Genomic DNA, 13416 nt, shown 5'->3' on the forward strand with positions numbered 1-13416 from the left:
CTCTGTCCGTAATTTTTAAATCATGCTTACATTTTACCACAGAACAATTGTAATGGAAATGGAATGGACATTTTCTTTGATCATTAATTACTCTCCGAGATGTATTAAAAGCGTTTAACTGGATAGCATGTGGCTGCATCCGTGGTGTATTCTAAATGTAACACTCATGTGAGCTGTGTTATATGGAGGTGCTGGGTGGTTGTCTGGTGAGAGGGCCTGGATGCCACAATACCTCTTTCTTGGATCTTGTCTAAAAGGGTCTTGATTCCAAAATGCCTCTGTCTGATGATGGGTTTTTAACAAAATACTCTTTGTTGGATGAGGCATGGTTAGGTTTTAGATTCCACGACATATATTTGTTTAATGATGTCTGGTTAGGTTAGGTTTTAGATTCCAGAACACCCTTTAGGGATATCTGGTAGGTTTTAGATGTTACTATGCATATTTGTTTCATGATGTCTGGTTACGTTTTAGATTCCAGAATACCCTTTAGTGTTTTCTGATCGGTTTTAGATTCTACTATGCACATTTGTTTCATGATGTCTGGTTACGTTTTAGATTCCCAAATTCCCTTTAGGGATGTCTGGTAGGTTTTAGATGGTACTATGCATATTTGTTTCATGATGTTTGGTTAGGTTTTAGATTCCAGTGTTATATTTCATATCGGTACCCTACTATAGGTCCAGGGAACATCGTACACTTTCCCTACATCAGCTACAGTTATGTCATATGAACGAGCCTTATAAGGACATAAATTCAAATAAGGACAGAATGCCTTATATGGACATCACGCCTTATAAGGACTGCAGCCTTTTATGAGCTAAACCTTTCACCTAGTTCCATGCGGAGGGTGGGTTTTTCCCAATCGATATTGCTAAGACGTCATCCTCAGCACATATGAATAATTGATGAGTACACTCTCCTGGGGGTATACTTCACCTCTCCCATCAACGCACAAGGTTTAATCCCCAACGTCATCCTCATACTTAACAATGGGTAACACACGTACATAGACTGTATAAATACAGCACCTCTTGCTATCAGAAGGCAGGAGGGACCCGAGACTTCACGGCCGACACACTGACCAGAGACGCTGCAGCTCCGGCATGTCATCGTTCCAGCTGACAGTGGTCTGACGATCCCTTGCGGGGTGTCCAGCTCAAATCCAGGACGAAGTCCCACACTCTCACTATTCAGGTATGGGGGTTTTTCTAAAGCCTAGTGGGGTTCTTGGCTCTTAGGCTCTTCGACTCAGGCTATATAGCACTTACGCACATGCTAGGTACACTTAGGTACATCTAGTCAGGCATCTTTGGAGTACGCACTTCATTTTATAAATGCTTTTTCTTATTCATGTATATGTTCATGACTATTGAAAAATGGTAGAATACAATTTATTTTTATTCACTGTACTGCTGGTTGGTTCTATATCTCTGCTACTGTGTTACAGTTGTAACAGCGCACATATTCTACATGAGAAGAACTACTGTACAATAAATTCTTATTGCAAGCACGTTCGACTTTCTTCTCTGTATCTCTCTCAGAGCAAAAACAAGCAAGCACGAGTGACTAGGTGAAAAGTAATCTATTGTTTCCACGAATCTGAGGTTATTGTGTTTTAAGGTTGGCAAAAACAAATCTCTCTGATAGCAGGAGATTCTAGTGTCACTGCGAGCTAGCTAATGCAAACCATAGGCTAATATATGCGGCGGGGTGTACGGAGTCAGTCTGCCACCAGACCCACAGTATATGTTTTCCGTAAACGTCGTAGATCCTGCATGACAGGGTACTATTGGGACTACACTACACCAGAATACCCTTTAGGGATATCTAGTAGGTTTTAGATGTTACTATGCATATTTGTTTCATGATGTCTGGTTAGGTTTTAGATTCCAGAACACCCTTTAGGGATGTCTGGTAGGTTTTAGATTCTACTATGCATATTTGTTTCATGATGTCTGGTTAGGTTTTAGATTCCAGAATACCCTTTAGGGATGTCTGGTAGGTTTTAGATTCTACTATGCATATTTGTTTCATGATGTCTGGTTAGGTTTTAGATTCCAGAATACCCTTTAGGGATGTCTGGTAGGTTTTAGATTCTACTATGCATATTTGTTTCATGATGTCTGGTTAGGTTTTAGATTCCAGAATACCCTTTAGGGATGTCTGGTAGGTTTCAGATTCTACTATGCATATTTGTTTCATGATGTCTGGTTAGGTTTTAGATTCCAGAATACCCTTTAGGGATGTCTGGTAGGTTTCAGATTCTACTATGCATATTTGTTTCATGATGTCTGGTTAGGTTTTAGATTCCAGAATACCCTTTAGGGATGTCTGGTAGGTTTCAGATTCTACTATGCATATTTGTTTCATGATGTCTGGTTAGGTTTTAGATTCCAGAATACCCTTTAGGGATGTCTGGTAGGTTTCAGATTCTACTATGCATATTTGTTTCATGATGTCTGGTTAGGTTTTAGATTCCAGAATACCCTTTAGGGATATCTGGTAGGTTTCAGATTCTACTATGCATATTTGTTTCATATATGTCTGGTTAGGTTTTAGATTCCAGAATACCCTTTAGGGATGTCTGGTAGGTTTTAGATTCTACTATGCATATTTGTTTCATGATGTCTGGTTAGGCTTTGGATTCCAGAATGCTCTCTGGGGATGTCTGGTAGGTTTTAGCTTATAAAATGTACCTTTGTGTAATGAGGTCTGGTCAGGCTTTGGGTTCCAGAACTCAGGCTTCTTTAAAGATGTCTGGGATTTGGAGTCCGGAATGCTCCTTTTTTGTCAGTCTCCAGTTGGATTTTGAGCTCCAGAGTGTCCATTGTGGTTGGTGTCTGATGGGGGTTCGAGGTTAGCTGTGACATCATTCAATAGATGACCACCTTAAGACTCATGTTCCGCCTTCTAGTTTATAGCGCCACTTTCACTTCTAAAGGATACCGAAAACATTCATATGCTGCAAGGTGCTCACCAAACGCCAATCAATTATCGAAGTCATCTGGCCACTCCTCTGTTCTAGCACTTATGCCCTGGCACCAATGTTGGCAAGAATGCAACATGCAGCAAAGCCAAATACAAGATCAATTATCTACTGCTCAGAGGAGCCATGAACCAGACTTCACCAGCGCACGGCAAACACTACCAAGAAACAGCAAGACCTCGAATACATTGAACACTCAGACAAGCCATGTATCCTGCTCTACTAGGAAATTGCTCTCAATGGCTGTCGGCGCCACGCTTTCCTCCATACTCCTCTTCCATACAACCTGGGCATTTTTCAATAGTACGTACAGTGGCAAACAATACATTAGACAGCACAAGATGTATAGCAGCCGCAGCGACCGGACAAAGCGAGGCTTTGAGAGACTTACAGTCCATAGATCTGGGGCGCGATCTCCAGCCGGTTCAGGTGCATGTACAACTCAATGTCGTGCTTCTTCAGCAGCTGGTCCTGGATGAAGTTCACTTTGGTCACTATGGCAATGGACGGCCCATGGTCCTGGGGCCTGGCAAACGGTGCTGGCGTGATGAGCCCATCTTTATCCTAGAGATAAACCATCAAAAACGGTCAAAAACACAACGAGAGCAAGTCCAACAAGTTGAAGGTCGCAACTAACCAGAGAAAGCTCAAGTACATACATTTTAAAACATGCAGTAAAGCTTAGGTGTTCCAATAAAGGAAGAAGTCAGTAATTTATTCTTTTAGTTCTGCCCTTATTACTGAATCCGGAAGGACTGCAGAGTGGACTATCCGGCACCCCACAGAGGCACTAACTAGATCCAACGCCACTGATCGCGATAGTGGGCTTGGTCCGAAACTATTACTGGGTGGCATTTTGTATCAAGGACTGTGGGCATAAGAGCATAAAAGTATAATTAGCTGAGGAGTAGTCCATTCTAGAATATGCCATAAGTGTATGTAAAAAAAAAGGTGCAGCCCACCTGTTCTGTATGTTTTTCTAGCCAAGGATCTCTCAGCCCACATCTTTTAATGAATGCTTCACTTTCTGTGAGAAGGTGGCCCAATAGTCAGTGACGCTGCCAGATTTATCTATGGTTGGGTCACAAAGTCTATCAGGAAAGAAATGAGGAAGGCGTCTTGGTTTGAGTTTGGGGCATATAGGAAAGCTATTGTATGCCTCCTGGCCTACAGTGTGCCTGTAACTATGATATATCTGACTCCTGTGTCCGATTTGAGGGACATGGGCGTTAAGCAGAGCCTAGCACAAAAGAATAAAGCTGCCTCATTACATTTAGTTCTGGCTACGGACCGGAATACTAAGGCCAAGGTGATTCCAGCAGTGGACAGATGATGGAGACCTTCAGGGCAAGTTAACTAGGGAAACATCCCAGCAGGGTTGGCAGAAGACTAGCCCTACTTTCCACGCTAAATCTAGCCTATCAACTTCTATCTACCCAATTCTATTTATCGAACTCCATCTAATTCTAATCAATGTGTTTTTGCATAGCTTGACGTTAAGATACTGGCTACTGAGTCAAGTTTCAACAGATGCAGGAGAAACATCAAAAGTAAGTTTGGGGAATTGGGGAGTTAAGTCGTCTGTCTAGTCCGTCAAATGTGTATCTGGCCGAGTGAGTCAGAAACTGTATCAGAATCTCAGACGCCTTAGTGTTCAGAGTACATTTTTTGGCCTCTGGTCCTTATTGCATAGCAGCCTGGAAGAGAAATGCTATGGACTTCAGGATTGTCTTCATTAGATCCATGATGATTTGGTTTCATCCACATACATGTGAAATCTCAGAAAGTGAGCTGCAATGAGACCTTCCAGGGGGACCACATAGTACTGAGAAGTAGTGGAGCCAGGGAAAACCCCTAGACCGACCAACAAAGCGGTAATCTCTACTCGGATATAAAACGACTAAGGTGCATTCAATAATGTACACCTGTGGGAAATGAATGAATCCATTGGAGATTTCAGCCCGATCCAAGTGTGCAAGAAGCAGCGCATGGTCCCTGAAGCTAAAGTCCAGAGAAAGATCCAAACAGATCACAGCAAGCCATTATATCGGCTTTCAAAGAGTGGCTCTACAACGCCTGTGCTCAGTTTGGGCATAAAACTGGATTTAATAGAAGAGGTCTCATTCAAGGTATTCTTGCAGTGACTTTTGAATGAAGTTCTACTATTTTGGCAAAGAGGGGTATAGTGGGGATGTGTGTGCGCTGAGCTGGAATGCTAGGATCCAGGCTGGGCTCTTTCACAGGAGAGACAAAAAGTCCAGTCTAAAGGGTCGGAGTAGGGAACTCACTGCAAGGCGCGTGCATTACCTGTGAACTAGCATCAAATATTTCTGACCATATGCGGTGGTAGAACACTGATGGTGAGCCCGCTGAACGATGGGTAGTAACTTGCATAATACCATCAGGTGGGCCACAAGATCAAATTGTTTCAATTCCTTAAATGGGGAAATGTTGCTGGTGGACGCCTTGGTCTCACTTATAGGTATTCATTTTTTGTCTTGAGTTTGAGCTTTATGATGTTTTGGTAGAAGTCACTAATGCCGTTTTATAAATCTAGAGTTAGTTTGACTGAAGGGGGCTGACAGGAGAAGTGAATCCCAGGCCCAGCTTTCCCGTGCTGCTGCGCCGCTCTGCTTCCTCCCCGTTTCTCATATCGCTTTCTCCTACTTTTGCCTCGTTTTTACTGCTTTTCCTTCCTCCCTCCCCCACCCCGTTTCTCATATCGCTTTCTCCTGCTGTTCCCTCGTTTTTCACTGCTTCTCCTTGTTTTTTCCTCAGTTCAGAGGGACCCAAGACATGGTTGTTCGGATGAACAGAGCAACGCAAAGCAGCTAGCAACTTCAGCGCCTTCAGACTCTCATGGGTAATTTACCGCATTTTATAAATCCCAACTGATGAGCCCTCTGTATAGCGAGTATCTTATATAATTGTTGAGTAGAGTTCTGGGCTTCTTTAATACACACTTTGAAAAAAGCACACTTGGCAGAGAAAATATATATTTTTTTAAACTGCAATGATGAGCTGTACATTTTTGTTCTTACTCTGCGGAGGTGGCCTTCTGCGCTCTTATTGGCTTGTGAAGTTCTGGGAGACCCAGGAGCCAGAATCGACCCAGAGCTTGTAAACATTCGCGGTGTAAGGAAATCCTCTTATTGGCTTACTCTCGGACTGAAAGACCACTCATGTCTGCAATAAATACTTTTCAGACTTCACTTTGCTGTGAGCAGGAGTTTCCTTCAACGCCTGAAGTGCATGCTGGGCCAACGCTGGGTTTCATCTACTGAGTGCAATTTCTGCACGAAGCTATTGCCTTGTTTTTCCGCTCCTTCCTACAACAAGTTTCAATTCTTAACAGTTTGCTCTAAAGCCTCACCTTTACTTCAGTAGAACTAGCCCTTGTAAACTTACAGCGTACACCGTAGCCCCCTCTTTTTCTGCGTTTACGTCCACGCAGTTTCACCCGCATCGGTCATGCGTCCCACTCCATGAAATAGTTCATACTCCGCAGTAAATCCATCAAACTACTCCAGTCCCCTGTTTATTACATTATATCCACTAAATCATGTAAGTATCTCTTATATCTTCCTTCTTTTCTCCCCGCTCCCTTTGCGGTATTCACGTCTCCTTCCTTCATGTGTCTCCTCTCACTCCTTCCCTGCATCCTGAGCCATAAGGCACGTGTCTGCCCCATCTCTCCTCGCGCTCCTTTACTAAGGCTTTACCCCCGGTGCTCAATCACCCACTCATCTCTCTCCTCGCCATTCTCGTGTGATCTCCAGTGCCCACCACGGCTGCTCTCTTCTGGGCTGTTCCCATTCCACCCGTGCTGCATTGAGTGCGAACCAGCCATATCGCGGTTTATCAACCTTCGAAGGATTCAAAGGTTTCCTGGTAGGTTACATCCCCATGTTTACAGGAAATGTCTACTCAGTGAGACATCTTACTAGCATTGTACCTTGTGACCAGCAGCTACTCAAGGATGTCTGCAACAAACGAAGATATCTTCCAATACGAACCTCTGGCCGGGTGCTCACAGTAATGCGCTGCAGTAGGCACACTGACTCTGAGCTACTTTAAGGTGAATCACACCTATGAGCACAGATTGGAGCCAGATCCCTGCAGCAAGTGCGTTTCCCAGCAGTCCTGTCTTACCAGGAGGATACTCGGACACCTCCTAGATACACAGATGTCTACAGCAGGTACCTTAACCCCACTTAAGCCATCTTAAAATTCGATCTGTCCCCCCAAAATGAAAAGAAATCCAGCTTTACTACTGCTTTCCATCATGTCTGTTTTTCTGTCACAGTCTATAACAATACTGTACATGTACCGTTAAACTGTAGGCCGACTTTCATCCAACTTTCCTGGCTCTTCCTGAGCGCACCACATTTCCGTCCCCGCCTACCTGCGCCCAATTTGAAGATTGCCCAGGTATCTTTTTAGTTCAGAGATTTAATGTCACAGATGTCAAACTGACCTATTACTAACAATACTTAGAGTGGGCTTTGGGTCCGCCCCTTTCGACCATTGGCTCTCTTTGACAAGCTTTTTTCAGCCATTTATACTGTGTCAATCACATCCTGGACAGGCCCGGTGCAATAGACATCTTTTACCTGTGCAATTGGCTGTTTGGATGCATCAATCCACCTCCATTCAAGAGCTTGCATTGAACTGCATGTGTGTGACTACTTTACAACTAGTTCCACTATCTCAATTCCTGCTGGCTGTCTCCTGTGTCCTCCAATCGAATGTGCTAGCGCTGGCTGTTGTTGGCGTATTAAACCCAGACCTGTTGGATTTGCCAAAGCTTGCTTCCATTTTCCGCAGTAATCTGCATTGTTCGAAGGACAGATCTAGACTGATGTGCCGCAAGGACCTAGTTAATGCAAGATCTGATCTGTTATTTCTTTTCATATTTCTGTACCCCGAGCTCCCCACTACAAGCGAGGTACCACTGCCAGGCCACACATACCTTATGAAGATCGTGCTCCAGCGACGAAAACCAGGGCTCGGCCGTCTGCATCAGTTTGGAAAACACAGCACTGCAAAAGTAAGAGATATATTAAGGAAAGACCAAGGAATGTGAACGTAAGCATGACAATCGAAAGATACACCTATGCTGTTATACACAAGTACAAGGGCTTTCGGGACTACCCAGGACTATTGGTCTGTTGTAGTAATAATAATAATCCACATTTGTAAAGCGCAAACAATCACCCATAAGGGTCTCTAGGCGCTGGGGGCCATCGGGAAGATTAAGCAAGCTATTGCCCAGAGTCACATGGTGCTGGGCTAATCTGCCGCCGGCGATTGAACCGTGATCCCCAGATTCCGGAGTCAGTCGCCCTGGCCGCGGCACCAGAATTAATAGAGAAATAGGGCAGAAAGGGTATCTGGCAGCAAGAAACAATGAGGTCATGTCAATGAAGCACATCTAGGCTTGAGGTGGAGAAGCATCGACCAGGTGCCACCACGAAGGCGGATCCAGCCTACCCTTCTAATGTACCATGCCAGTAGTGGAACAAGCAAGGACCTTAAGAGCCCTGAGAAACATACTGCACCTAACTAGTCTGAAGCCATGTAAACAGGCTGAGTAAGTAATTCTATTCAGATTAACTGGATACAGATCTACCCAGGATGAGGACCATGAAAATCTGGCAACGGAGGAGCCATTGTGACTACACTCTGAGTTTAGGAGGGGCTAAACCTATACATGCATGGTTTGTAAGTACGCACGTATGGTACAGAGACTAATCCCACAGAAGGTGGCCAGCCATGGCGGCCTAACACTAGTCATTAAGAGTAGGGGGGACAAAAACCATACATACACAACCTCACAAAACCTCGCAGGAGTTGCACATCTTTTACAATGTGTCTTCTGTACTAATGGTTTATAAGAGTGCATGTAAGGTATAGAAACCAATCCCACACAAGGTGACCAGCCATGGTGGATTAACACTACACACTGACAGTTTGCGGGGACTAAAACCAAAGATACAGAACCTCACAGGAGCGGTTCACCGTTTGTCTTCTGTACCTATGGTTTGTAAGTATGCACGTAGGTTATAGAAACAAGTCCCACACATGGTGACCAGCCATGGCGGCCTGACACATGACACTAAGAGTAGGGGGGACTAATACCAAAGATACAGAACCTCACAGGAGCGGTTCACCGTTTGTCTTCTGTACCTATGGTTTGTAAGTATGCACATAGGTTATAGAAACAAGTCCCACACATGGTGACCAGCCATGGCGGCCTAACACATGACACTAAGAGTAGGGGGGACTAATACCAAACATCCAGAACCTTGCGTAACCTCACAGGAGCAGTTCACTTTTTTAACCGTTTGTGTTTCGCACTTATGGTTTATAAGTATGCATGTAGATTATGGAAACGCGTCCCACACTCTGTGATCACAAGACTCGGGTCACCGAAACACCAGGTCGGAGGTGCCGGTGTCTGGTTTTCCAAAGTGATGGGTTGGTATTTGTAGCCTTGAATCCTTTCAGCTGGACCAGTGGGGCTTCGGTATCGGGTCGGGGCCTGGTGTCCCGTGACATGGATAGTTTGGGTCAGCATGAGTCCCTTCAGCTGGACCACTGGGGCTTCAGTATCAGGTCGGGCCTGGTGTCCCGTGACATGGATAGTTTGGGTCAGATGAGTCCCTTCAGCTGGACCAGTGGGGCTACAGAACCAGGTCGGGGCCTGGTGTCCCGGTGACATGGAGACTTTGGGTCACCCCTTGATTACCTTCAGCGAGACCAGTGGGGCTTCAGTATCAGATCAGGGGCCTGGTGACATGGAGACTGTGGGACACTCCGATTCCCAGACGTCATTAAAGTGAACACAAGAAGAGGAAACTTACTAGGCGTCGTGCTCCAGATACTCCGGGTCCAGAAGGGCTTTCATCTCTTCACTGTAAAGGGAGAAGTTTAGTTTTAATCAGAAGGCAAACAACCATTCTCAAAAAGTACCAAAAGTTTCACTGTAGAAAACAAAGTTGGTCAGCCCTGAGCAGGGGGTGTCCAAGAACTTCCTGTCATCTCCGCACAGACACGCAGGGCGGGGTGGACCGGCCCCGTTGTTTGCGTAATTAACAGAGTGGCTTCCATGCCCTCTCCCTTGTGCAAAGATCAAAAACAAATTAGCTACCTTGTCTGCAGTTCAATGAAGTAACCGTCTAATTATGCAAAGTTACAAATTACCGCACGTCACCGGATATTCTCGCGCGCACCGGCGGCGGAGGAATTAATTACGGACCCATCTATCATTGTTTGTTCAAAAACAGAAAATATGGCGCGGGTTCAAACGTACAAACGCACAACATTCATTTATTTTGTTTTAATAGCTTATATTTCTATTGCTTCGAAGAGTAATTAATCAGTGATGACGTCTCCTGTCTCTCATTCTGGGGGTGGGCGCTCGGCTCGAGCCTGGTGGGGGAGGGAGCGCCAAGGTAGGTTGAGAGGGCTGGACACACTAACTCGCTACTCACTAGAAGAGTGAGTGAAAACACTCCAAGGGAAGACTCGGGCTCCATGAACATGATTCATCGGAGTGTGTGTGTCCCAGCGGGGGGCCTCGGTACTTACCACAAGTCCAGGATATCACAGCATGGGGAACCAGCGGGTGCAGAGGTCAGCCTGAGAGGTAACAAGCCTCACTGCTGGACACCTCACCGGCCCAGTGCTGGTGGCTTTAGGAGAGAGAAGTGAGGCCATAGTGCTCACAAGTATGAGCAGAAGGTTACAGAGAGGCTCCAGTGACGACAACATAACTCTACACTTTACTAGTCCGGCCTTGGGAGAAACCGAAGTGTCAGCGGTCTGCCGGCCAGACTCTATGGGTCTGTGAGCACTAGGTGTACTTACACATCGTCATCACTGTGTACTTACACATTATCACTTGGAGCTACGGAGACGCCTTTTTCATCTGTAGCGCGCCAAAGCATTGCAGTTTTAGTCTTTCTTCAGTATTCATGCAGTGAGGCGTGTTCTCACTTCCGCCTATGAAAGGCCATGACTCTGCAGACATGAGTGTGTATAACCCAGCTGGCGCAATGGGGTTCGAGATTTGAATGAATGTAACATCTACACAGCACATCACAATGTAGTAAAACACCTTTAGCTTGGTTTGTCCAAGTGTTTGGATTCTAGACTACAGACTTGTGCATTCACTAACTGGTGTCCCTAGGACTCAAATCCTAAATAATAAGAAGTGGGGGACTCACCAAGTTAGGCAGAACGGGTGTGACATCACAGGAAGTGACATCACAACCCATGGTCTCACAGGAAGACACATCAGATCTGAAGACCTCACATATGTTTAGCAGGTCTATCATGAGTACATTAAAAAAATAAAACTTTTATTGAAAAACAAGCTTCATACATCGTATGGTGAAGAGAGGGTTGATAGTCATTGAACATATACACGGCTTTAATTCACCGTACAGCAGATTTAGTGTTTCTCTGCATTTCCTGAATGGCGCTTTTACAGCCCAATAATTTATAGCAATCACACATTTCCCCCCCTCGGAACCCCACCCCCGTGTCTCCCCCTCAGTATCCATCTACCCTTACCCACTGTACTCGCTCCATGCCCCCACACTATCTCCCACGTTTTAGGACAGCCTCTTACTTTATAGATCACTTCTTCCGCCCTCTAGCCCCAATCCCGGTCCGCTTCCCACTCCGCTATCCCCGGAAGAGCCACAGCACCCCCCGCTCTCGCTAGATTGCACTTGACAACTGTCGCGACCCTGGTGAGCGATACTTATGATTTTCAATAAGTCATGTATATACTCAGTAAAGACAGCATTAGTAACGACAGCACACCCTCTGTTACTGGTATGAGCCGGAAGGTCACGAGCGACCCCGGCCCCTTTATTTATGCTCTGTGGCCATGCCTGGCCAGAGAGTGATACATTGTGTGAAGGTCCTTCCGGGCCCAGGGATGTGCCCTGAACAACTAGACCGTTACAACAACCCCGCTGCCAACTTTAGCCAGATCTCTGTGTACGTTGGCCAACTCTCTTCTCCGTTAATCTCCAGCAGCAAACACTTAGCATCAAAGGGGACCTTCAGTGCCGCAGCCCACGGCATTTTCACCCTCACTCTGGCCCAACAGCTCTGTATAAGTGGGCACTCCCAGAGCACGTGGAAACAAGTACCCTCGCTCCCACAACCCCTCCTGCATAGTGGAGACTCTGCCTGCCAGTTTTGTGGAGTAGTCTGTGAGTAGTTGGACCTATGCAGGATTCTGAAGTGGACGAATCTGAATCGTGCTCGGATGGCTCTCTCTCGCGGGCTCTGGAGGGCCTCATACAATCCTCATACAGTCCTCATGCTACCCAGGTCTCCCACCCATGCTAACCTCAGGGGACCCAGCGGATCGGGGAGACTGTTGACTAGTTTCCGATACATCACCGCCACTCCCTTCTCCGTCAATGCCTCGGTGAGGGGACGACGCGGATACCTGCTCGCACTCCTACAGGTGAACACGAAGGGCGTGCCCCAGCTTATCTGGAGTACTTTACAGTATTCAACAAATTAGATTTTGAAACTGGGGTTGTGCCAAAATATTGACGCAACCATGACAAAAAATCTGAGCCTCTACTTGTACATTTATTTTTTAAAAGCCTGCCACACAGAAATTGGCAACAAGAAGAAACATGGCAGTACATCTGTCCTGCTTAATTGATGAAATGTCTGTATTTTAAAATATCTTATGGGGTTAAGGCACTTGCTGCAGAGATCTTTGTAAGCCAGCTAAATCTCAGGGGATAATATTGATAATGGTGAAATAACTCTGGAGGGTAACGCATTTGCTGGTCAGATCTATGTTTTGCCTAGTCCAAATTTTTAATCAAAGTAGAATAGAGGGTTAATAGGTCTCCTGCAAAACACATTATGTGACCTACAGATGACAGGTTTATGTAACTGGGCAAGTGGGAAACTGCTTTTAAGAAAGATTCTGTTGTCACTTGCAGTTCGTAGGTTGCACTCCTTCTAATGTAGAACAGTGAGCTATGAAGGACATGTGGCTCCTACACCTTGTAACCCTCACTGTCTTAAGTAACACATCCTTTATATTGATGTACACACACATGGTTTATTGTCAATGTATAATCTGTATGTGTGATGTGAGGCGCTCGGACATCTAATGAGTAGTGCTAAAGCGCTCTAAAAGGAATAAAACAAAACAGTGGTATTTAAATTGTTATTTGTGTAAATACTGGGACGACCAACACATCTGACATTCTTGCAGCGTTTGCATATCTCCTATAGACAGGGACTGAACACAGTAAAAAGCATGTGTCTGTGAAGTACCTGGGAAGGGATAAGCTGTAAGCCATCGTTTCCCCTCCATTCCATCGAGGTGTGAGGCTCCCGATAGCTCGCAGCCAGGATAATCCAGCAAAGAGAGG

At 45.4% G+C, this 13416-nt stretch overlaps 1 protein-coding gene across 5 annotated transcripts in view; it reads right to left on the reverse strand.

Annotated features, from left to right (window-relative positions):
• Positions 1-13416, reverse strand: part of TBC1D5 (TBC1 domain family member 5) — a 2224639-nt gene that overhangs the window by 897872 nt on the left and 1313351 nt on the right. For all 5 annotated transcript variants that reach the window (XM_085630445.1, XM_085630447.1, XM_085630444.1 and 2 more), the window contains 3 exons: positions 9856-9906; positions 7962-8031; positions 3381-3553 (listed from right to left, as the gene is read on the reverse strand). In XM_085630445.1, coding sequence (XP_085486571.1) covers positions 3381-3553; positions 7962-8031; positions 9856-9906 — 294 coding nt within the window. The remainder of the gene's footprint in view (positions 1-3380; positions 3554-7961; positions 8032-9855; positions 9907-13416) is intronic.

The sequence above is a fragment of the Triturus cristatus genome, chromosome 10 (assembly GCF_964204655.1).
Source record: "Triturus cristatus chromosome 10, aTriCri1.1, whole genome shotgun sequence".
In the NCBI taxonomy this organism is placed as follows: domain Eukaryota; kingdom Metazoa; phylum Chordata; class Amphibia; order Caudata; family Salamandridae; genus Triturus; species Triturus cristatus.